This window comes from Anguilla anguilla, chromosome 6 (assembly GCF_013347855.1).
Source record: "Anguilla anguilla isolate fAngAng1 chromosome 6, fAngAng1.pri, whole genome shotgun sequence".
In the NCBI taxonomy this organism is placed as follows: Eukaryota; Metazoa; Chordata; class Actinopteri; order Anguilliformes; family Anguillidae; genus Anguilla; species Anguilla anguilla.
In genome coordinates, this window is record NC_049206.1 from 53,026,812 (window position 1) to 53,052,488 (window position 25,677).

At 41.5% G+C, this 25,677-nt stretch overlaps 2 protein-coding genes across 8 annotated transcripts in view; one reads left to right on the forward strand and one right to left on the reverse strand.

The window, feature by feature from the left end:
* Nucleotides 1-1,421: 1,421 nt before the first annotated feature.
* LOC118228807 (sterile alpha motif domain-containing protein 12-like) lies at nucleotides 1,422-8,310 on the reverse strand. Of its 6 annotated transcripts, none has more exons than XM_035420244.1 (5): nucleotides 8,118-8,277; nucleotides 7,437-7,499; nucleotides 4,675-4,804; nucleotides 3,741-3,878; nucleotides 1,422-2,856 (listed from the first exon to the last, which is right to left on the reverse strand). In XM_035420244.1, the coding sequence occupies exons 3-5, from the start codon at nucleotides 4,793-4,795 to the stop codon at nucleotides 2,840-2,842; spliced, it is 276 nt and encodes a 91-aa protein (XP_035276135.1). In that variant the 5' UTR covers nucleotides 4,796-4,804; nucleotides 7,437-7,499; nucleotides 8,118-8,277; the 3' UTR covers nucleotides 1,422-2,839. The 6 variants fall into 6 exon arrangements, with proteins under 6 accessions (XP_035276135.1, XP_035276136.1, XP_035276131.1 ...); XM_035420245.1 differs by having other exon boundaries at nucleotides 8,211-8,229; XM_035420240.1 differs by lacking the exon at nucleotides 8,118-8,277 and adding an exon at nucleotides 7,876-8,111.
* Nucleotides 8,311-10,435: 2,125 nt separating this feature from the next.
* Nucleotides 10,436-25,677, forward strand: part of scara5 (scavenger receptor class A, member 5 (putative)) — a 43,635-nt gene continuing 28,393 nt past the window's right edge. Inside the window, exons 1-3 of one of the 2 annotated variants that reach the window (XM_035420638.1) lie at nucleotides 10,436-10,822; nucleotides 14,703-14,830; nucleotides 18,470-18,601. In XM_035420638.1, coding sequence (XP_035276529.1) covers nucleotides 14,710-14,830; nucleotides 18,470-18,601 — 253 coding nt within the window. In that variant the 5' untranslated portion in view covers nucleotides 10,436-10,822; nucleotides 14,703-14,709. Of the gene's footprint in view, nucleotides 10,823-14,702; nucleotides 14,831-18,469; nucleotides 18,602-25,018; nucleotides 25,206-25,677 lie in introns of those variants that run through there. The other variant, XM_035420639.1, reaches the window with a different exon arrangement.

Consider the following 25,677-nt stretch of genomic DNA (forward strand, 5'->3'; position numbering starts at 1 on the left):
ATGAACACCGCAGTTAAATTTAATCAAGGCCTGGATTCTGAAGTGTCTGTGCATGGTGTGCTTTGTCCTCAACTTGGGGAGTGATAAATTTAGGCCCGATTATACTATCTCTCAACACTGAAACAACACTAGGAAAAATCTGATAATATTATCTGCTTAGGTTCCTTTTGGGTAGACTGAACCTTGGTTTTAGTGCCCAGCTCAGCAATGGCCACATTTCAGTGATCCAAACCCTTCAGTGAGAACCAACGTTACTCAATTACTTGTATAAAAGTAACAAAGATAAAACAAACTTGCAGCCTCCTTAAATCAATGCTAAGTGTCTGGTGGGTGAAAATGAAGCAAGGCATGCTATTTAAAAATGGGGCATCATCTTCATGAAAATTTCCAAAAAGATTCATTCTAAAAAAAACTGAACTTGTCACAACTCTTCACACTGAAAAATTCCTGTTTAATACGATATCCCGATGCGTGCTGTGCTGGAACTGACGAAAACGTTCTTAGCGGGTTGTTAAGTAAGTAACCTCCGACCGAATTCTCCCAGTTTTATGCTGGCGGTCCAGGGTAGTTGTGTTCGAAAGGGTTATTAAAACAACAGAAATCAGCTTTTAGTTTTTTTTTTGGTTTCATGGCTTCGGGACGGAGGCGAGATTTGCTAACCTTTGGAGAGCTTTCCGCGCCCCCCCCCCCTTCCGTCAGACATGATTAAGTGCCGCTCCCCGAGGTATATTTACATTTAATGTGAGTCAGCGCTTCCCTGATGCACTGTTGCCCTGAAAGGAGGAAATCAAATGCCACACATCTCAGAAGAAGGATATTAATCACACAGTCTAATTTGGTATACCACCACCACCCCCCCCCCCCCCCCCCCCCCACCCACCACAGCCCCCCCAATGGGCTGTGGTAGCTACAGGCTCAGCACTTAGTTATGTCCACAGAAGGTGCGGAAATGTAAACAGGGCTTTCTGTGGCACGACGGCCTTGTTTTGAACTTTTCTGGTTTGCTGGATGGTTGAGGACAATACCTCAGGAGGCATGTGAGACTGCTTCTTTCTCTCCCCTTCGCCATGGTGTTGCATTTTACACCGTTCTCAGGTTTTTTCTTCCCTTTAATCTTATACGTGATAGCGATTTGAGTATGTACAGTTAAGGAGGCTTGTAATGGAGGGAACTATTGCCCAAATTCAAATGTAAAAATTCCAAAATTCACAAATATGTTTTGCCTCTTACACATCATAGGTGTGTGTGGCTTTCACTTAAATTAGGAGGGGAAATAATTCATGAAACTTCATGAAGCAACTGGTACTACTGTTTCATGGTTTACAACATGTATATATGGTAACACATATTTGCTTTCAGTTATTCACATACTATATAAACCTGTTGGTCATGGGGGAGAATAAGACACATTGACACAATCATTGAGAATGAAGGCCTTTATTATAATTCAGTCTGTATTGTTGTAATACTTTTTTTGTGGCTCTACGTGTGACACATCATCTTATTTTCAGGAAATGAAGTGATTTTTCATTGGGGGTTCCACTGTCTTTATAGGGTAATAAATGAATCATATATATATATAGGTATTTCTGTTAATAAAAATGTATATAAAAAATAAAATACCAAGTGCTATATGATCAAGATTATCAAGACAGCACAATCACAGACAGATTTACATATGAAAATAAATCATGTTTTACGTAGAAAATCAATTACTGAAAATCACAGACATTCTCCAAACATAATAAAACAAATATGCTATTGTTATGACTGCACCTCAAACTTGGCAAATAGACTGCGAAAACTCCAGGAATTTAAAATATGAATGGATTAAGTGCACTGGATATTGGTATGCTCAACAAATGTTAACATCTCTACAATATGCAGAAAAATAGAGTTTGAGGATTAAACCCCATTATATATTATAAACTACTATTCTACTGCAATCAGTCACTTTTTCTGTAAGGCTTCTGAGTAGACTGAAATTTGTAAGGACACAAAACTTAAAATCAAAACATCGAAATGTCGATTTTTATGGAGCAAATATAATTTGTTCAGATATTCGCAAGTTTGTGATTGAATTGCCTAATGGAAACAAAAACAATGTTCAAATTGTCTAAATGGGCAAAAATAACCAATTGCTAAATAAAACCTCAAAATAACAGCACTGCTGAACGACGATGGTGATTTAACACACTAGATAAACACGCTGTTGAGTGAACAACAACTCCCCATCCTGTAGCACAAAACAGGGATATGCACATGCGACATTTCCCACAAAAATTCCACAGCGCTGAAAGCAGATTCAGACCTCGCCAAAAACAGGTCCCATAAAAAAAATATTTCTCATTCACATTCCCTTGTAAGGCATAATAGGTAAGCAGCTGTATTTGGCCGTCGGTTAAATTGTCTTCAATTGCGGCTGCATGAATCTCAAGCCTAATTGACTTACTCTCCCATTTTAACTAATACACACGGGTCTCACAAGGGCAATACAGCCGGCTATTAGCCACCTCCAATCAGCTCTGATTATTCGATAGCGGCATTTTGTCCAGACGAGAGATGCGGGGCTATCCCCCTGGTAAATGCGAAGAGATGTTTTCCAATCACGACTGCAGCTGGATAGTCCATTGAGCATTGTAAAAAAAAATAAAAAAAAGACTGGTAGCGCTACATCGAGTGGGGGAAAACACACAGGGGCTTGATTCGGAGAAATAGCACGGTGGCAAAACCAATCTCACAGTCTTCTTCAGGTCAATGATTCTGAAAGCCGCTTCCCTCCTCCTTCTCTTCTCTGTACGCAAGAACAAATAAGCACAACTCGGGTCTCTTCTTCTGGTCAGGAGGAGAAGCATTCTGGAAGGGGGGGGGAAGGGCGAAACCAGCATGCGTTTAAAAAACGGAGCGCGTTCACAATGCATTGGCGGACCGGAAAATATCCTTCTAGCAATGATTTTTGGCTGGACCGCAACAGCGGGGCCAGCCCTACAAACGCGAATGTCTGTGACTGAGTGAGTGACTGAGTGATGACCTTACATTGGTCGGCCGAGTTATGACATTACACCATTGGTCGGCCGGTCCAGCCATATACTAGGTTTTAACCTGGTCTTGTTCTTGAGCACTAGAAAATAGCCATTACAAGAACTCCCAAATACGACATTTTAGGCCAATGCAACATTTCCGACGGAACACACTTCAGCAGATAAAAGCACAATGATAAAACAAAACGAGAACATACTTGGAAATACATAGGGGCTTTAAGGTCTATTTTATTCACCTTAAGCATCAATCTTTCTGTACAGTTGTTCTTCTTCTGCCGATGAAACAAAATATGTTGCCGTTTTCTTCCACTGCAAGCCCTTGAATGAACAGCCTTTGAAATATGCATGTTTTATCAGTCGACAATAGCTAGCTTTCCTTGATCTTGCGTTTTGATGCTTCAAAAAGGCGAATTCCATAGAAAATGTTTTTTTTTTTCCCTGCGCCTAGTTGAAAGATCGATCGAGTTCTCACTCTTTCACTTGAATTTACATTTTTTTATTTTTTGCGGAGGGTGCGCATGCCGTTTTTTTGTCAGTTGGCGTCTGAGGCTGCCGGTGACTCAAGGTTACCCCTCTCGACGCCAGGCTCCGTGCCAAATTACGTAATGGACAGGAGCGCCGGCCGGGCCTAAGTACTTTAGCGCACGCTGACGGGCCCTCCGGACCACGTGTCCCTGGGTGACGGAGGGCGGCTCTTACCCACAAAGATGTCGTTGAGGTTCTCCAGCTCCTCCCGAACTCTCAGCAGCAGAATGTCCCGGAGGATTTCCCTCTGCTGCTTCGGTCCCACCCCCATCCGCTCCAGCTGATGCTCGCTCATCCTCAGCAGGGCCCGGCCTGGGGGGGGGGGGGGAGACATGTTGCGAGCGTTCCCACAATGCTTTGCTTCTTTAGGCCGTGACTTACTTTCAGGAATTTACTGACATGCCATTACTCAACCAAGCAGAGGCAATAACATGCATGCTGATGTTCTGATAAAAATGACTATTTTTCCAAGTAAGTGAACATGCTACGTGGCTGATAAGATGACCAAAATATTTACATTTAAATAAACAGGAAATAATGGGGAACACGGCAAGCATTACATCCTGCTTTATGTCAGCAACACAGAACTGTTTCTGTCAGTTTGTACAGCAGCCATTCTGGAGTATCTCAAGTACTGTTTTAGAATCATTTTCGAAGGCATATGAAATAAATTAAAACGTACGACAATGAAAAGTCTGACAGCATCTGAAAGTGCATTCACATACATTTCACCTTCATGTACACTAACCACAATCAACTTTAATATAGCTGCATTTATAGAAAATACAACTTTTCCCCCCTCATTCACCATAAAAAAAGCAATCGCAAAGCCGTGCCAGTGATTTTACACTTCAAACAACATCGGGTTTTATAGAGACCGAGTATTTGCTGAGACTGCCATTAGTACCATGTGAAACCCTGAGGGAAACAGTGTACAAAACAAAAACTTTTTTTTTTTTTTTTTTTTTTTTTTTTAATTCCCTCCGGTACAAAGCACAAGGTGCAGAGAGAGGTGGGGAAATGACAGTAAATACTGGCTGACGTTACATGTTCAGGTGGATTAAGATCATGGTGGCAGCCATTTTAGGGCGAGCAGCCGCAGGAGTACCTGAGATGGCATGGCTGCTGACTGCTTGCCGGAAGGTGGCTTGGCTGGAGGGGTACTGAGCTGTGGCCCAGACGTGCACCTCCTCCACGGTCCAGTTGGAGACTCTCTTGCAGCTGCCCATCCCGGTGCCCTGAAAATGCCAGGGGCATGAAGACAGGTAGGATCTCTTAGTGCTAAGTCTTCCAAGCACACATCGATCAAGATAGAGTGGATTATAGCTGAGAGTTTGGAAGAATGGCCACAGGTAAACTCCACCCACTCTTTTCAAATCTCACCAATTGTAGTATAAGCAGCATCCTGCCAACTAAGATTTTCCAGTCTAATTCCTTGCTCTACTTCGTCTGCCCCATCCATTAAAACTGTTAATACATCAAGAGAGTTTAAAAAACCAGCCCTACTCCCAAACCTCAGCTGTCTGGAAATTTCAGCACTCCTTACTAAGTCTGTCAGTTTTCAGACTTTCTCGTGTGCTGCTCAAATTGACAGTGCCTACATGAGGTGCGTTAACACCTACAGCTCATAAATGCAGACCAGGCTTTGTGAGCTGTCAGTCAAGGATCCTTTCAACAAACCGTATGTGTCAGCTTCTTAGCATGTCACACATTGAGGAATTGCATTCAACTTTGTTTTGGGGTTTCTTCCCATTTTTCCTTTCTCGATGACTGAATAAGTCCAGCCCTGGAGGGTCATCATATATGCTGGTTTTTGTTCTAACCATTTGACCAATCAAATAAAATTATTATTTTTTAAACAAAATAACTGAATAATTTCCTAAACAGCAATATACTCCAAGGGTATGTGCAGTCTTCAGCTAAAGCTGATGGTTTTTGGGGGAAACCGTCAGATCGGGTAAGCAGTTGAGCTAATTAAATAAGGACATATGTTGACTCGAAATCTTGAAGCGGATCAGCTCTTGTTGAGCACCCCCTGGTCTATACTAAATCAATAGCACAATAGCAATGGGTCATTTGGATTCTGCTGCATTGCCTTTCAATTGGATTTGTATTATATTTCAAGATTTGAAATGTAATTAGAATGGTCGAAATGGCATTGCAGAAATGAACTTTCCAGACCTATCTGACCACCTTTCCTTAAACGCTCAATTATACCAACAGGTGATTTCCTGCTGTAAAAATCAGACAAATAAAACTCCAAGTCATTCTGTCAAATTAAATTACATACGGTTGATTTAAATGCCAAATCGTTCATCGCTGATCCTCTGGGACCAAAAGGTGCACAATGTTTAGTTGGGAAAAAAAACAGGAAAACATCAATGCGATGAACTTTTAAAAGCCGATCAAAAAAGGCTTTTAAGCGAAGAATCTCGTATGAACCTTCCATCTATACCATTAGCAACTTGTGTCCAAGCACGTCATCACTGGCGTGCAAACTAAACTAAAAGTTGCTGGTAAATTGCGACGCTCATTAAGCTTTCAATGTTGGGAGAGGTTACGGGAGAGGAAATTACTTCCTCCGCCACATCTGCAGAAACACCCCCTCGAGCGCGTCGAGCTGCTGCTCGTGCAGGCATAAGATGAGGTCTTAAATGACCGAGGATTGCCGATGTGAAATGAACCTCCACCGGCCCGTGTTTCCCAGAAAGAGCCACGAGCCTTTCAACGCAACGCCGGGTGCTTTGCCTCCTACGTCGACGCGTTCCCATCGGAATCAACTAGAAGGCATAGGAGCGACTTCGATTCCGTCCGGTTTCTTGTGAGGCTGTGTCGTTATTCATAACGTTTAGACACTAGGAATGGCACACGTTAGAATGAGTTCTTGGCCATTAAGTGCGAAACTGTTTTAATAGATGTTTGTTTATATGCACGTGCATACTAGATGACAAATTAAAGAAGCGAGCTCCTCAATACCAACGCCCCAAAATTGACTAATGTCAGAAACAAACTTGTATAAACGTATTCGGCAGAATTGTTCATTTGACCTTTGCATGTCGTTGGGCACAACCTCGTTTTGAGATTTCAAATGGAAAAAATCAAATTTCCCTCATATAATTAAAGAGATTAAACCCCAGCACTGCCAAGAATGAAGTCCCACAGGACTATGCACAAGCCAATGCCAAACAAAAAGAAAATTATTTCAGTTAGAGGGCAAAAAAAAGCACAAGAAATCCAAGTAAATAACTCTCATCAGTCATACACATTCCACTGGATTACATCACTGTACCTGGTTTATGGGAACAAATGAGACTCCTCCTCATGCTCTAACATGTTAATTCCTGTCTGTTTCGCCGCATAAAACCGTCATCTATCACAAATATACACCGGCTCCAAATAAAAAGACATTAAAAATAATGAAGACCACTCCTTTAAACAACGACACTGGTATTTCAGTTCAATTTTGAGGACAGTATAGTCAGTGTCTATTTAAAAAACAACAGAGAGCATAATGACCCTGCGTGTTATCCATTGCTGACAAACATAAATCTAAATGAAGGGCTCCTCCATTTTCCCCAGGGCAGTGGAGACCATCCGCAATTTTTCTCTATATACTTCTTAGAAAACACAATAAATAAACGCAGATTTACTATGCTTTAAATTCAAAGCATTAATTATAGAATAAAACATATCTCTTTTCTTATTTGTAATGAAATGTACATTTGTTTGAATATCAAATAAAACAGCAGCAAAACAACACAACAGGGGGCAGTGGTTTCCTGTTACAATAAGGTACACAGGAGGACAATGTGGGGAAGACAGCAGATCACTTACGTTACAACAACCCAAGATAAAAGGACACACTCTTACCTTGGACCCGTGATGAGGACTGCAGCCTGTTTGGCTGTATTATAAGGTATGCTAGTTGTTGTGCTATACAACAAAAAGACAGACTTTCATCAGGAAGTTGACATTCTACACACTATATGCTACACAATATATTTGCCTGCAATATAAAAAAAAAGATGCTGGGGGTGTCGCGGACTGCAAAATTACTGGTACAAATATACCCCCAAGCGGCGATTTGCGTTACTGCATCAACTATTCCTTAATAATGCAGAAGGCTTACTGCAGCCAGTTGAATACGTTGTTTTAACATCACTGTAATAACATTCAACGTTGCCATTATAGTCACAGTCTGTTTTACAACATAGGGTTCGTAGTTTCAAAGCATCTACACCATTCCATCCCATGCAGGACGTAGGCCTAATATTGAGGGTCGCAGTCAAAAGTGAATGTAACGCTTAACTCAAGCTGCTAGCCAGGACAGCGGGTTCAGGGCTATTCCAGTTCGAACAGGACATAGCTAACAACCTGCAACTTAAACCGTTCAGTTGGCGCTTCGCGAGGGGCAACAGGAATGAACGAATTAAACGTAATGAAATGGTAAAGGAAAATACACTAACGCCCTTTTGTCGCTCGAAAGACCGAGCAACAGAAGGAAAACTTTAAAAACCTCTTGTTAGTGAAAGTAGTCGTTGTAATGCTTACCTGGCTCTTTAAAACATGACAGCGCGTTATTTTTAAATTGAATGTTAGCAGAGCCACAGCTGAATGTTTCCGGAAACCTGGCCTGCTTCTTACCTGCGATATCGCGCACGTTTTGGACAGTGACGCACGCGTTTTGCTCATCTGCGCGTGCCAGTGGAAGCAGGAGGAAGAGCACTCTCCTTTGGGAGGAATTCAGCCGCCCACTCCAATGCAATATCTAAGGGAATGGTACCATAAGGAGCACGGAAATTTCACAGCCAAGCGCAAGCACCGACCTTTCGTGGTGCATTTTATTAGTCCTGCTTGTTTCTTCCTTGATTAAGTCTCTGACACGTATGCACTTATCTGAAAATTCCGATTAATCCAAAACACGCAAAGAATATATCAACCGCAGGTTCATTTCATACCCCTACAGCCAGAAAACCATTTTATTGTTCAACTGAGAAAATAAATAATAATAATAATAATAATAATAATAGCACAGTTATTTTCTTATGCAATGTGGACAACAGACTATACATACTCAAGGACGGAAACTACACCATCTGCAAAATGCTAAAGAAGAAACAATACAGAAAAATAAACCATTATATTTCAGACACACCCACATAGGCCACACAAGGATGAATCAAATTAATTGACTGTATTGTAATTATCACTAACTACAAACATTTTAATACATTTTGTGTTGTTTAGAAGTGAAGGTATATTATGCATTGATTCAGTTTAGTGTTTTATTAGTATAGACTCTCACCATATGTCCCTCTCTCTCTTGCTTTTAATTACACTAGCAGTGAGACAAGACAGAGCTTGTAATTTAAGGCCTTTGGTTTAATTACAAAGTTTGCAGTTTCATCCTTGAGAAAGGCACTGTACTTAACCTTAATTACCAGAGTTAATCTGGCTATATAAACCGATAATATGCATAACTTAATTACTCTTGATCAGCATGGCAAGTAAATAAATAGTCATAATAGGCAAATAGCAAAATTTATAATAATAAATCCATAGCTAGGGATACTGAAGCAATACAGCAGCAGAATAATAAGGTTCACAATCCATAAAATTACATTTTGTTCTGAAACAGAGAAAGCTACTAAGCTGTGGAGACCCATAAATGATTAGCAGGCCTCTTTTAGCTTTAGCTGTGAATTTCTGCAAAAAGAAATGAATCACTCCCTTGTGTGAGCATGTTGGGGAGTCATTAATTAGCATTTTATTTTCTTCTTCAGTCCTAGTTCTGTAGAAGGCATCAGATTTGAAAAAGAATCCAAATATAACAATATTTTTTTACCATTTTGTCACTTACTGTATACTTATATACAGTAAGTAAACCCAAATACAAAGGTTTATTTAAAAAAGATAAATATCCAAAGGTTGCAGTTAGGACATCTTGTAAGCTGAAGTGACCTGCAGCTCCAACAATGGGAAAGGTTAAAACACCTGTGCAAATTGGTAAGGCTTAGGCTTTAATGAAGAACCACCATCCTGATCTGACTATGTCCACGATTAGGTTTTAGGGCTATTATATAGAATAACACAACCCCAAAGTAAAGGCATTACATTAATTCGTACTTCCTGTTTTAAATACTATCATGACAAGGCAAGGCTGGCAACGAAGTTCAAGAAGCTACTTCCTGTCAAAAATGCAAAACAGGTCTCATGTGCTTCCCAGTACAACGTTTCCAAATTGGTGCAATCCAGAACACAGCTAATGTGGAAAAATACATCTGAAGCTGCAGTAAGCTCCTCTTGCACTCCCTGGCTGTGTACCCTACCCTCCACTTTTTCCGGCACCTTGCATTTATCCACAGCTGGTTGTCTCTCCCCTCCAGCATTTCAAAGCCACGGATTCAGTTTCTCATCTGTAGCCCCCAAGTGGTGAAATGAACTCCCTTGTGTCATCAACCTCTACCTCTTCCATGGTCTTCTGAAAAAAAATATTCTCTTTGACAAATACTTCCCCTAATTGCTGATCTGCGCAGATATTGCATATGAATCTCTATCTGGCTGGACAAAGAGTATCTGTCTTTGCATCAATAAATTTGCATGAATAACGTTTTGAAACAACAACAAAAAAAAACTGGTTATGATTTATCTCTTTGGCGCCGACTTGAAAACATGAAAAACAAGATTGATACTACATGAGTAAATATTATTTGTCTGTAAAATGTATTTCGTTCCGAACGTGTATTGCGTTCTTCTGGGTTGTTTTGGTTCATCGTTAGCTTGGTACAACCGGGTACAATAGAAAAGTAAAACTTTGTCTCCAGGAGAGGGCGCTTTTGTTAAAAGAAATATAAAAGTTTTTAATGCAGTTTTATTGGACATTGCCTCGGGCGTTCTAGCGGGGAAACTAGATACTGTACAATGTAGTAAATACGAATCTAATTAGAATAGGGTACGCACCTTACGTTCTCTCGGCTTGGTTAAAATTGCTCTTACAAATCCAGAAAGCCCTGGAGCGGATGCACAGCTCTCGTGGCGGTGCTCAACTTTTGTTACAAATGATTATTTATTAGTTATGTTTTGTCTCCAAAACTATTTGAAATGAACGCCTGTCAAGTTCCTTGTTGAATGTAAATACATTATATACAAGCGAAAGATATTCGTCTTTATTACAAATCCTTATTACATTTAGGATTAGATATCATCATGAAGTGCTAGGGTAATATTCAATCGTGGAACTTTTCACAACTGACGAGGTAAGTGGCAACATTTTTATCTGAGGGTTGTTTATCGTCATGCAACGTGATGCTGCAACTCCTGTGACTCTTCAAAAAGTAAAGAAAAACATCGCCATATTCCACTTGCTTCTAGCACTTGACTGTAGAGCAATCTTTGCTCAGAGCTTGCCTTCAGTAGGTAGTTTTTCTGTTTTTACAGTGCACGGATTTCAGCATGAATGTATGTGTGAAATACTGAAAATTGGGATTGAAATTTCCTATTTGCTTCATTCTAGTAAAATGTTTATATTTTGCAACAATTAGATGATTGGAAATTAGCTAATTACATTTAATTTCATGCAAATATAAGTTGGTGTTTTAGGCTGTCTTAGACATATGATGATATTTTGCAGGTCAGTGTAATATTTGTTGGACTTTGAAGAGACAATAACTCGTGACGAGTTCTGTGTCTGTTGCCGTATCTGACTTTACAAGTGGACTTTACAACAGACTAGTACAAGCTACCTGTGACCTGTGTGCGGTTAGTTTCAAAGTCTATCAGTGTAGTGCATCAGAGGTCACAGATACGATTCCGTCTGCCTAATGACTTGAGAGTAATGTTATTGCATCTACAACTGATCTACACAACTGGTTTCCTTTCAAAACAATTCGGTCGCTGATGTCCGATCGCAATCCAGCCGTATCTTAGCCTAACAGAGAGAGACCACACGCACTCGACGCTGACCCTGCATCCCGCGCATTACATGGAGCAGATCAAACAGCGCGCTCTAGATGTTTTGCTTTGCTCAAAAGCCGCTTCGGTTTCTGTTAGATTTTGCCAGCCTGCCGAGAGTTTGCCTGCGGAGACTTCCAACGTGACAGCTGCCTTTTTGATCGCTCGAGCAGTTCCCAGTTAGCTCACTCTGAGTCCAGCCTTTGGAAATGTTAAGTTTTAGAGCGTTGGGCAAGGATATTTGACTCGAGTGTAAAAAAACATATGTTTTCTCCTCCGTCTGCATGAATCTAGCCCCTTTCTGCAATCAGTTGCCTGGCTATAATTTATTCGATCTACATATCCCATTAAAGAGCACGGCAAAAGAGTACTATGAGCACTCAATTTACGTGCACAGTTGAATCACGGATAAGTAACGCGAAAGGTAATTGAAGGTGTAAAACTGTGAAGGGTGGAGTGAGAGCTAGAATAGACTGCATGTATCTGTGTGTGTGAAAAGTGTGCGACAGTGCAAGTGTGTATTTGTGAAATTATGCTTAACTTGAAGATACAGCAGAGTTGGCATAGTTGTCTCTAGTTGAAAGAAATATTTCAGACGTTGTACACAGTAAAATGTCCAGTAAAATTCAACTCTGACAGTGTTCATTCAACTCTTAACAGATAAAATTTGGTCTCACTCTGGAATGTGGGACCAAATGTTATATGTTAAGAGTTAGTTGACTGTGTGTGCAGGTCCCAGGCACGAGGGAGAGAGAGAGACTGAGAGAGAGAGAGTGAGGCACAAATAGAATGGGTGGTGGTGGAAGACGCCTGTCTGCCTTTTCCCAGCGTCCTGTGAGCGGTGACAATGATGAGCAGTAATCCCAGGTCTCCTAGCAGCCTGGCGTGCTAATGGCTCTGTCTGCCAGACCAGAAAAGCCGAGCAGAACCCTGTCTGAGTAATGAAAAGCCTAGATTGAATGCTATTTAATGACTTTGCTCAACAATTCGCTGTCCGTCTGACTTCATGTCCTTTTGTAAAATGTCTGATCACGGAGGAGCAATCCCACAATGCTACGCACAATGGTGCACAAATGCTATCTCTATTTCACCTTTGTGAAAAGACCATGCTAATTCAATGCTGGAAGATACATAACATTTCAGTATGTTGTCAAGAGAACCCCCCACCCACCCCACACACATTCACACTTTTTTGAGCCTACTCAGAAAAAGGGTCATCGCCCATTTAACACACACACACACACACACACACAAGTAAGCACAGATTGAGCACAGATACATCTAACGTTTTCTCAAAGGCCATGCAGTTGAAAGATGTGGAGTTTTTCAAACACGTCATAACAGTTTTGTTGTAGAATGCAAGGAGAGGGGCCTTCTCCACGATGTTCTTCTTGGAGGCCGAGGCCTCAGTGTTTACAATAGCTGCGGCAGATACAAGGCATCCATCTTAAGGGTTTCTTAAGTTTATCCTAAATTTCTTTGTCTTAAACTCACCCCCCCCACCCCCACTCCACCCCCCGCCAAAGGCCTCTTATCTGGCTAGCTGGGACATCATCACTAACTGTACCTCAGGGAGTTACAGACAGGGATCTTCAATTTTCACAGCGCTCATTTGCATTGCCGCTGCTCCGGGTTGTCTCCTGACCCCCCCAGGAGGAGCTCAGTATCATGAGACAGCGGCGAAGCAGGAATGTGGGAGTGTCTCTCGCCGACAGCTGTACAGCTGTGAATGTTTGCTGTCGAGCCACTCGCTGTGGACTCTACGTCTGATTTATGGCACTAGAGGGCAGCACAAAAGGATTTGGATGGAATCCGCATTCTTCTCATGGCTTCTTGCTCGTAATTCAGCCCATGCGGTGCACGTGTTCGGTTTGTTTTTGTTATATTTCTCTTGCTTTTTCAAATCTAATGTTATGCTGGTCCTAAGTTCATTGATAATTTTGTAGTAAGTGGACGTGGAAATGAACAAATAAACACAGAGTTGTCTTTTATTTATATGGGGGATTGCCAAAATATCAAATATCAAAATATCTGGTGGTTTTATATTCAGCGAGCAGGGCCCAGACTCAACACGGGAATGAGGTGTCTTGTCGCCCCACCACCGAGGGTGTCATATCCAATGTAAATGTAACTAAATTCAAGTGAAAGGTTAAGGCAGCAAAACCTTTTACCAGATTTTGTTGCAGCAAACACTTTATTCCGTCCACGGTTTTGCATCATTTTCTCTTATCCCTGTCGTTCTACGCTCCCCGTTGGAGCTCATCTGTGAAAAAAACTGCCAGAGAGACAATCTGCCCGAGTCTCACTCTCGGTTATGTACTGCTAAGCCCTGGCCACGGTCCAGGGAGAACAGAGCTTTCACATGGGGTTGTCCTGGGGTTCAGTGTTAAAAACAAAAATAGATGGGGAACATGCACAAAAAAAACCGAGCCCGATGTACACGGAAAATAATATATTCATATTTTTGCGTAAACATCTGTTTTTCATGGAGATGGACCAGCACGCATTCCAAGGTCTTAGCAAAACCTGCCTCAGGGGAGTGCTTAACTCATGGTTATCTGGACAGGGTGTAAAATGGAACTTATAATAAGGTCATAATAAGTCATTCTGCATTAGATTTGCCTGGCCAACAATCTTGCTGGAGCATTCACAGTTTTGCTATTTGATTCATGTTCTTCTTAATGTGTTTTATGTTCTCTTAAATAAGTGGTGATAAACACACATCAGCTGAGTTTGTTGCGAGAAGCGAAGGAGGGAAAAGATTCAAAACCTGCTACCCACATTTTCACTGGGATGGCAAACAGTGTGAGTTTGATGCAAATGACTGTAGTTACATCAGATAGACTGTGGCGACTATGGGTAAGAGCAGCACCATGGAAACGGGTAAGTAAACATACATCATCCTCTCTTCAGGGATTTAAATTAGATTTGTCATTCTGATACATTCGCCCAATGCACGCTGGGACAGGCTCCAGCACCCCCCTGCGACCCTGTCCAGGATAGGCGGGCATAGATAATGGATGGATGGGTGGATGGATTCTGATACGTTTCATGCAACATGGGTGGTATTTGTGCCAGTGGGTTTCGAGTCAGGCACAGAAGTGCAATGCATGTCTATGCGTGTCGGGTTTCATTTACAAGGATCCTGAAAACTGGTCGTTTTTTTGTTCCCTTTCTGCGCGACAGTATTTCGATGGAGAACAAGGCCATGTACCTGAGCTCGTACGAGGAGCGGGAGAATGGATCCTTCTATGAAGAGGGCTACGAAGGGATGAACAGCAGAAACCTGTCCAAGCTGAACCTGTGTGAAGAAGGTGAGCTTGTGATTAAATCTGTTTCGTTTTTTTCACTCGGTCGACACCTGTATCCTGAGTGACCCCCCACATTTGTGCGTGTCTTTCATTTTTTACACTTGATGTTCACAGCAGTCACCCAGGTTAAAATCTGGAGGTTAACATCACAGGTAGTGACCTACCCACCATTTCAGTCTGCTGCTGTCTGGTTAACTGCCCCGCACCCCTACCCAATTCCACAGGTTAGTTGGTTTGGCATTGTTTGCCTACCAGTACATTTGAAATGTACCTTTATTCATCACCTCTCTTTTCCAATTAAATTCTTTGTTTTTACCAGGAGTTTGGTGCTGTGTGTATGCCGGTTCAGAGCTGAAGGTCTAAGAGATACCCCCTATTAAAGCCTGTCATATTCTTCATGCTACTCTCAATTATCAGGCCAGTCATCGTTTCACTTAGATAGAGGGGGTGTGAAATTTTTAACTGTGCCTAAAGGGTTCTGAGATGAGAAAGCATGACCCAGCGCTGCCCCTCATGCCCCTGCATGACCATAACCATAAAGCACACATCTGGTGCTGTTACAGACATTTCAGTCAATTCATAAGGGGTGGAGGCAGTACCAGTAGTGTGGTCTACTGTAGGTTTTTGGGTGCTGTTAGTAAACAAGTAATCATGGTTCATACCAAACATACAGTACCAATCTATCTGTGTATTTATTTTTCCATCGCTAGATTTTAAAAAATAAGGCCGATATTTGCTCACACAGTTTGTCCATAAGTTATACCACTTTAGTCATAATGATGCTAATGAAAGCGTAATTTCATGTTTTGTGGTCTGGGTATTACGTGAGGCATGACGTTTGTTTATCTTTTCATATTGCTTTTAGTTGAGTCGTAAGAATTACTGTATACATACTACAGATTATGTAGATATGATATGAGACTGTCTCCTTGTAGTGTCTTTACAGAGTATTTGTCTGCTCGATTTTGGAAGATAAAGAGAAATGGGTGAAATATGACACATGATTGTAGGTTGCTGAGGTCATATTCTGTAATGGGAAATGCCATGGGCCACTTGGCTTAAACAGGTGCATGTGCACATTTGCAGTGCAGAAAATTTTCCTTAGCATTGGCTATAAGTATATGGAAAATGCAAAAAATGTGGATATTGAATAATGATGCCAATGTTACTTTTATAAGGCACCTAGAGGTTTCCTCTGCAAAAATTCGGAAGTATACCTTACAGTTGCAATTTTTGTATGTACAGCAGAGTGGAGCGTGACATTAATTTCAGGCTTTAAGCGAAATAAATTAGCATTTAAAAATAAGGCCCATGGAAAATCTTTCTTTTGGCAAAAAAAGCACAAACCTAGGCAATAGCCTCCCCACTAAGTCTTGTTGTTTTCATGCTTTAATGTTGCTGGAATTTTTTTAAAGTAGAAGCTGTTCCACACCATTTAGCTCATAGCCCTGGAGCTCAAAGTTGGATGGTGTCAAGCTAGTATGTAGTTCTTATTGACTCTTGTGAACATCACCTGATATGAAGCAAGGTAAATGTTGTAGCGAGTCCCTGATATCCTGTGTTGCGTTAGCTGACTGAATGTGGGATCCACTTGGGACCATACTGGTGTAAACAATTCACTCGATCTTCTGATTGACAATGCGCATATGTAGCGGGTGTAGCTCGGCTAGAATGCCGTAGCTCATGAAGATTATATCTAGCGAGTGTTCTCTTTATTTATTTATTTATTTATTTATTTTTGTTTGTGAAGTATATTAAATTAATTTCCAAAAGTAATTTTCCAGTTCGCTGTTACTAGTTGCCTGATCAAGAAGTGACACCTGCAAAACGCTTAACGGTTTGCTAAACATTCCTTTTTTCCCTTCGAGTCCACAGCAGCTGTGTTTTCTTTCGCCCTCGTAAAAAGAATAAAGGGTGTGTCCCTCCCCTCGCTGGGATTTAATTTTGAGAAAGCCTCGACTCCTCGCGGCTCTTGAAAGGTTAATGCAATATTCAGTCCCGCAGCTTGTGTGCAGTGAAAAAGAAAAAAAAAAAAAAAAAAAATCCTGTCTCCACTGAAATGACATCATCGGTCCTGGGACGAATGAAACCGTGCTGCGGAGAGAAGGCAGAAGTATGTTTATGGAACGTTGTGTCTTCTGGATTGGCTCTCAACGGGTCTCGAGCTCAAGGCTTCACGGACCCTAGCAGTCACAATGGAAAAGAGGGAGCCATGATTAATTAGGTTTTACGATACATGTTAGCAGATGCCTATGGCTCCACAAAAAATATTGTCTCGAATCAGTGAGGCCTGTTTCAGGCGAGGAAAATTGTCGCTGTTCACTCATTTGTATCATGGTTAGGTCAGGGGATACTACCACTACTGCACATACTGTATTTCCCTTGGGAGTGTAACTTTAGGAGGCGCTCTTCTCAAGATAAGCAAATGCTATTTCTGGGCTCACAGAAATTAGATATTTTAGGGGGAAAAAGTTTTATTATTTTAACTTGTCAACGTGTAAGATCACTAGTACATGATTAGCGTGTTCCAAACTGAACATTCTAAGGCAGATGTAACAATCACTACTAGTAATTGAATGCAATGGAGTTCTAGAACACTAACTTAGAATATTGAAAAAAAACATTCGAAAAAACCTACTCTTCAAATGATTAATTAAATTAAAAATACATTTCTATAAAATAATATACAGTATACTCCTGCAATGAGTCTGCAGGGTTATGATTCATGGGAAGGTTTCGCTTGCCAAAAAGGCCACAACACTGCATGGGTTTCATATATTTTATTTCCTAACCTGTTATTGTTCAGCCTTGGTTCTTTCTAGTAATGGGAGCATGATGCATCATGACATCCAAAAATAATAATCCTGCGATATAATGATAATAATAATATATTGTATGTTATAAATAATAATAATTCTTCTGTCACAAGTTCTGTTCAGTCCTGAATCCTTTGATTGACCTTCATAGACTTGACAAGCATGGGAGAAGGTTTAGAGTGGGTCATGTAAAACTGGATCAAAACTAGTGCTGGCATGTATACAGTTTAGGCTACCAAACTGAAGAGGTGCATTATTGATTCAGTGAGTTTCTGTAGTCATAACTGCGTGTTTGTGTGGGAACAGTCTGACGAATGATCGATTTTGACTGGTCCAGAAAAAATATTGTGTGAATTCCGAGGAGAGCCTTGCTGATCCTGGCTTTGGGTCGCCTTTTGGGATCACTGCACAAGCAACATGGAAGTGAGATTGACAAGGCAAGAAAACTCCAGCTATGGCTGAAACCCAAATCACAGAGTGTGACGAGAGTTTGTGGCTACCCAGACATTTTGTTTAATACATTGAGCATGTATCTGATTAGATACAGATGAAGGACGTGTAATGGAAAATAAGCAATAACTGCATATCCCTGAATGCATACTTTCTTAGCTGGCTCCTGTCCCTGATCCATGCACACCGGGGAACACTTGAATTTTGGCTTGAATTTTTACAACCAGAACACTTGCAGTATTTTATAAATTAACTGTGCCCTCCACAGCCCAAAGAAAGGGCCCTCAAATGCAATATCTATGTTTGTCTGCTGGTCTCTTCTTCCTGCCGGTCACGTTGTTTTCGGCTGTTCTGAAGAGTGGTGTTTCGTTTGCAGTCGGCTCTTCCAAGAGGAGACGAAAGGCTGACGGCTGCTGTGCCCACCTGGACTCCCTGTCGGCCATCAAGTACGCCATCGTCTCCCTGTACATCCTGGTGCTTCTCAGCATATTCGGCCTCTGCATCGCAGGTGAGATCCCCGCTTCCAGAGGTGGAAAGTCCAGGGGTCTGAAAGTAACAGTCCTGCCATGTGTTTCTTCCACCCATGAACTCAGAAAGCTGATTCTACTAATTAGTTCCACCTCCTGGCTGAAGAATTGTGCTAATTAGCAAATACAGGTGGTTGTAACAAAATACTGGGGCGGACTTTTACTTTCTGAACCTGGATTTTCCACCTCTGTCCGCTTCGCTCGCGATGGAAGTGGCAACGCATTATTCAGAGTGTAAACACAGAGCCGGTAAAACAAAGCACAGATTTAAAATGAAACCAGATGGTGCCGCCACCAGTGACTGGCTTCTCCAAAAGTGTGGCAGGCTTCAGAGAGCTGCATTCTGCGTCTGTGTAACTCTGATCTTGGCCCAGATGCGATAAATCCTTGCAAGTGGATTTTTTAACACACAAGAATTTGCTAAGAATTATGTGCATCGTCTCTGCTGGCTTGGGTGTGTGCAGCGGTTGAATCATTTCACATCCTTAAACATGCTTGCTTGCAGTTAAAATGAAATTAAAAACATAATGACCCAGGACATGTTAAATTTTCAGTCTCTCAGACTGGAATTGTACATTGTGAGGCCATCTGGCTTCGTTTAAAAAAAAAAAAAAAAAAACAAGCCTTCAGCACTGTGAATGACATCACCGATCCCAAAAGATAAAAATTAATAGGAAAACTTTTAGTTGCTACCGCATCAAAGCATTTAGTAGTCTTAGGTAACGCAGAATGATTGGATTTGCAATTGTACTCTGTTTTTTTTTTCATTTCAACTAACTGCCTATTTCAGTTTGTGGTGAAGGTGACACAGTGGGTAAAATTTAAGTGCTCTCCGTCCGTTGAGAAGCTCAAAAGGACATTAGTGAGTAGACTATCTGCCTAGAAGATGCCATTGTCAACTCATTCCAGGAATATTGTTCCAAGTGACCTTGAAGCTGCTTTGTTGAAGGTAAATCCATTCAGGCAGTTGACCTTGGAAAGCTGTGACTGCCTCCCACCTGAATTGGAAGCAGATGGCATTTAAACTTGAGGCTTTGATCGCAGTGCGCATACCCTCTGGGGAGGGCCGAGCAGGGTGGCCAGCGGAGTGGTCCAGCTCGTAGGGGACATGTCAGCACAGTGCGCCCAGCCGTTTGGCCTGGGCCGTTGGACCACACCATTCTGGGTGCATAAACTGTTCCTACCCCGCCCCCCTCTCTCCCCCTCCCCCCCCCACCTGAGCCGGTCGGCCTCCTGCTCTGCAGATGGGAGGAGGCTGGTTCCTCTCAGCACGTTCCCCTCCCCTGGAAGTCTGAGGCCGGCCCGTGGGCCGGCGGGGCTGCCGGCTTTCTTCTCGCCGATGAAAAGTCTTGTCCTCAGGTGATGCGCGGCGCCCCGGTTGCCTTTGGGGCGGGGCCGGCCGTGCCCATTAATCACCCCTGACAGGCCAGGGCCCGCGGTGCTTAGCGAAGCGGGCTTATTTGAGCGAAATCGTACTCGTCGCGTGACCCCCCTCTGCGGAACGTGGTGAAGTCCACGGTGGGTCTCTGGGCTGAGGGACAGGCCAGCTGGAAGGAGCCCTGGAGATTGGCCCCACAGTTGGCCTGGATCTCTGCATTTCCATGCCGGAGGGAAGGATTTGTATTCGGGAGGGGGGTGGGGGGCTGCAAGCCCTTACTGGCTAAAACTGAATCGCAGGGATTCTTCAGTAAAACAGGTCAAGTCAACGTGACAGACGTTTGACGACGGTCTCCCCGCTTGATAACGTAGTTTGAAGTTTTATTGAAATGGCTTTGCTGTGAAATGACAAGGGCTGTGTTTTTGAACTAGGCCTGCGTTTTGGTTGCCAAGAATGAGAAATAACGGCCCAGTGGCCTATAAATCCCGTTCAGATGTTTCCGTGTTAGCGGTTGCTTTTATGGCTTTTGCAAAACCTTGCGTTCCCCCTGTAAAGTGCATCAGCAGAGAACTTATCAGGTCATGGTGTGAGTAGCAGCTGGATGCCTTTTATTCTTTATTTAATTTCACATTGACAACCATCTTGTCCTTTGTTTATTATTTCCCAGGATCAACATTATTACACAACTGATTACCATAAGCACGCATACAAGTCACAGTAAAGTCAAAATTCACAACATTATTAATAACTCTCAGTCACGACAGTATTAAAATGAGGTACTGTATTGGGGACATTTTGTGGTTTAGTGTACGACTAATTTTTTAAAGTAACAAAGTATACACCTTTAGACACTCTGTACAGAATCAGTTGTTTGTATGCTTGTAGAAATGAGTGACTGTAAACTGTTCACAGGATACATTTCCCCAACCTCTGCCAGTTTTCCAGTGAGAACAAGAACACACCCAGTCTGCTTAAAATCCACATTTGCTTTTGATTTGCATTCATACTTCAATATTTATTGGATTTCTCATGTGACCTTGCTAAGCTTTTGATGCAGTCTCACTGAATCAGTTTCCCACAGATCCAGCCCTCACTGACCTGTACTCCTTTTTCATGGTTTAGATAAGAACAATGGAACCTTTCCCTGGATGTATTAATATTACTGTAATTGAACAAGAATTGAACAAGAATTTGAAAGGAGGGTTTGTTTTAAATCTAATTTCCATGCCAGCTTAGACTTAAGATCAGCCTACAAACAGTAAAAAGTTTTTAAAGGTGTAAGATACATATATGCCTGTTTCTTGAGATGTGGATGCTCCCTGAAGTTGCTACACACAAACTATGGCAGATAAGTGTGCTACTCAGGCTACATTTCCCTGTCCTTTACAGAGTAGAGATCATATATCGTAGAGTCTGTATATTTGACTCACAAATAAATGCCACTGCTAGGCAACTTGCTTTTGTTCTTTGGACACACAGTTTGGACTTATTGCATAGCTGATCACCAGCTGAAACGTAAGTCCAACTCTCATTGTAATAGGAGTTGTCCTTTATTGTGGAAACCACAGTAATGCTTCACTCCCATATTAAATTACATTTGGAAGCCTATAGCGAATAGCACAGGAATTTAATTTTGAGGAAATGGATGTGTTGCCTCAGCCCAGTGGGGAACCACAGTAGGATAGTATTAAACATGTTATGGACCAGGGGTCTCCAATCTTAACAGGAAAGGGCCGGAGTGTTTTAGCCCAGCACTAAGACACTTGATTATATTTATCAGGGTCTTGCTTGAAGACCACGATTAGTTAATTTGTTGAATCAGGAGTCACGCCTACACCCACGCCAACCCTTTTCGGGTAAAATTTGACACCCCTGTTATAGACTAATGAGATATATGGAAGGCTTGATTGAGTGTCTGTTTGACCCCATCTTGTGCAAGTAAAGCTTCAATGACCCACCATGGATTCTTGTTGACCATCAGTTTATATCCCCCAGATTAGTTTGACCTCAGTCCTGGGTGAGCTTGGCTTCACTGGACCATTTTTTCCCCAGAGAGCCTCTTGAATATTACAGCCTGTACTATCCTCTCTGTCTCTCTAATATAAACAGATGTCTCTGCACGGAAAGACAGGCCACCTGCAATCTCGGATGTTTACTAGTAATAAAAAAAGTTGTTTGAACATTCCAAGATGGATAGAGTGTCTTTGGTAGAGAATAGAACAACTTTTAGAACAATCCATTAAAACATTAAAGTATTTGGCAAATAAGGGAATACAGTATTGCTATCCCTGACAAGCCTGATATCTGCAGTCATGTTTGAGTGCCAGAAAAAGACAAGACTTGTTATCGCTGATTGTTGTACTGTGCGATTCTGAACTTATCATTTAGAACTTGGAAGGTGCCTGTTGTTCCAATGGACCGTTGTACACTATTCACCGAGAACAGGAATTATGGGTGAAAGTGTGGGTTAGCATGAATTGGTATAAAAAGCCCTTATGAATCATAATTAAGTCATTCATCATTAAACTGGCTCTGGGAGCTATTGGTCCCTTTAGGGTGAAGTTTATTAACATTGCTGGGTGATTTCCTGGGGTAGTCAAAAAGGGTTTATTTGTCATAACCAGACAAAATATGTTTTTTAATGGCTTCCTTTTATTACCAGTGCCTTTGGGTTTTTTGCTTAGATTGTTTCAGTATTCTGTATCTCTGTCTTGTGCTCACATACTGTATACAGCAAACTTGCATAAAGTAGGCATTCTCAATGGAGACATGGTTCACAATATAAAATGATTCAAAGGACTACATGGAATGGTGCAGTAACACTTACTGACCTTTTCTAGGCATACTTGCTGCTCAAATGGTTAAAACAATTCCCATATGATACAGCTATGAGAGCTTTTGAATAAGCTGTACCAGCTGGATTTCCCTTTCTGGAAGGCATTTGCTTGTGATGTATCAAGTATCCGTCATTAATAACATAGATATTGCCCTCTGAAGTTCTTTTTTGTCCCAGTGTTTACTTTGGTGCGAATATCAAAATAGTCATATTGTTTGAAATCTTGCCAGGCAGGAAGGGATGTAACGTGATATCCAACGAAAGGAACTAAATGTAGAATTGATTTACATCAGGTTGTTTGACATCCCTTTTTAGCCCCGTTGTGTCTCATTGTTTTTTAAGGAATAAGTAAAACTGAGATTAGACTTGTACAATGTCTTGAATTTGCTATAGACCCTGATATTTAGTATACTCAATTTATGAACACAGCATGCTTTATTTCAGCTCTGCTTTAGCTTTGGAAATCTGTTCTGTTAGTACATGAACTGTTTTTAAATATGTGAATGCCCATCTATGTGCAAAGCTTTATATTCATGGTCCTCAAAATTGGTTAGATATCATTAATAGAATATCTTAACGTCACCAAATTGGTGATGGTTGAAATTGTGACAATGAGTAAATGCACTGTTTTACAATTATTATTATAATGATTTAGTCTATTTTAATAACTTTAGTATGCCATGGTTTAGCCGACTCCTGATTTAGAGATCACAAAGCATATTCTAAGGGGGGTTTTATATGGCTAAATCTCATAAATTCCTATTCATAATGGTATTATAGTCATATTATGAATATGTCATGTAGTACAATGTCTGATTAATTAATTAACAGTCATTTAAATACTGCGTTAAAAATGTGTTTTGTCTCCAAATTAGCTGATTATAGCTATTGAATTGAAATGACAGTATAGCAACTTTGAAACCTGGCTATCTGCTCCAGGAGAGATGTAGATAGGTTTACCATGTAGGTTTTCCCTTGTATTTGTGTATGAGGTATGATTTTGCAGGGCAAAAAACAAGTCATTAAAGTTCAGGGAGTTGAGGGAACAGGATATATCATTAGTCTAGACCCTAGCGTGACCCTCATGTGATGGAATTGGGTGGAATGTTTCTTCAAGGGAACACTGCTGGTGTGATGCAACATGAAAGCTCAGCCGATTGGTCGAGCTCATTTCCTCGTTGTTTTCATCGTCCTCGTGATGATTTTACTGGATGGGATGTACTACCAGAGCTGATCGCCAAAGACTTCCCACAATTCCACTGGCTCAACCCCAGGTCATACTAAGCTATACCCTGAGGCCATATAGCAAATACTGTTTCAGTGCACCACTGAACTGGAGCCGAGAGGGAAAATAGATCATTGGGCTCATTTTAATGTAAGGAAAGGGAGATAAAAGTCAGTTTGGTTGTCTTTTCCTGGCATGCAGTCAAGGTCAGATCATATCAGGTTATCAGCAGCTCAGAGAAGCTTAAGTTTAGGTTTCATCACAGGCTTATACCTGTCTGTTATCACCAGGAAAGACTTTTGGCTTTAGACTCTTATCGTAAGGCTTCACCATTGCAGGGATATGCCATTTGACTCAAAGAACATATACGTTTTCCCTAGGTTTTGCAAAGCACATCAATTTTCTCGACCATTCTTCTACACTGTACATAGTTGAGGCTTCATTTTGTACCACCCAAAGTACCACAGTCACATTTACAAGTATTTTATAAGCCACATAAAATTAAGGATTGATGAAGTATTCAAGTGTAGAGACTTGAAGTGCATGCAGATTGAGCCATTTGCTTCTAGATCATGCCTGTGTTGGTTTTTATCTTGTTTTAGCGATCTATTCCTAATTTAGAAATTGTACTCAGTCCACTGTATTCTCTAGAGTGGAGAACTAGGAGATAAACACAAGGCTATTGCTTGGTCTGGATTCCATTAACAAACCCTGAACATAATGGGTTTGAAGATTAGTTCCGTTGTGTGCAAATTTGGTGTTCTCCATACCTTATAGTCTTGTTTTTCTGGGTTTTTCTGTGTGCTTTTTGGTTTCTTGGTATTTCCTCATCCCACCTCTCCCCGGAGTCGAGTCAAATTTCTGTCTTTGTTTTTTTCTGTTGGTAGTCACGTGAGAAAACAGCAACATTGGAGCAACTTATGCGAGACATGCAAACTGTGCTCTGTGGGTCTGTTTTCTTCTGCGTGTGACGCATCGTCATCGGCAACCCTTGCCAATGTCGTTTGTGGTCATGTTTGGAATCCCGGTATACAGTGCGTCTTTCCTTACCAACGAGAGTTTCTAATGGGTTCCATGCATGCTGGGATGCAGTTTGGGACGGGCGCTGCGATTGCTTGTAGGCGTACGCCGAGCACGGAGGATGAGGTAAAGCAGGGCTCGGTCCCAGACGTGTCCCGTTACCCGAAATGGAGTCGAGGGCCAGGAAAACCATGAACTGTCACATTAGATGAACATCTGGGACTCCGTGCCAGCTTTGTGTGGTTTCGCCGACTCCTGCTCCAACTGACTGGCAATGCATACCTGTCATGATTTAAAATTTAAAAAAGCATGACTCACCCCGACCTAGTCCTCGAGGAAAGATACTGAAAAGCTGGGCTTAATGTTATCACATCATGCTTTTCAGGCTGTCTTAACTTATTTAAGGATACGTTTTACCTACTTAATGTAACATAACACGGGATAGAAATTCACAAATCTAGACCATGTGGGTCACGCTTAATTTCAAGCTTATCGAGAGTAGTGCATTTGCGATCGTTCAACTTCATGCGTGAGCAATTGTTGGTAACTTTTTAAGCAAATCTGTCAATAAGAGGGGAAAAAAACACCTGAGGTATTG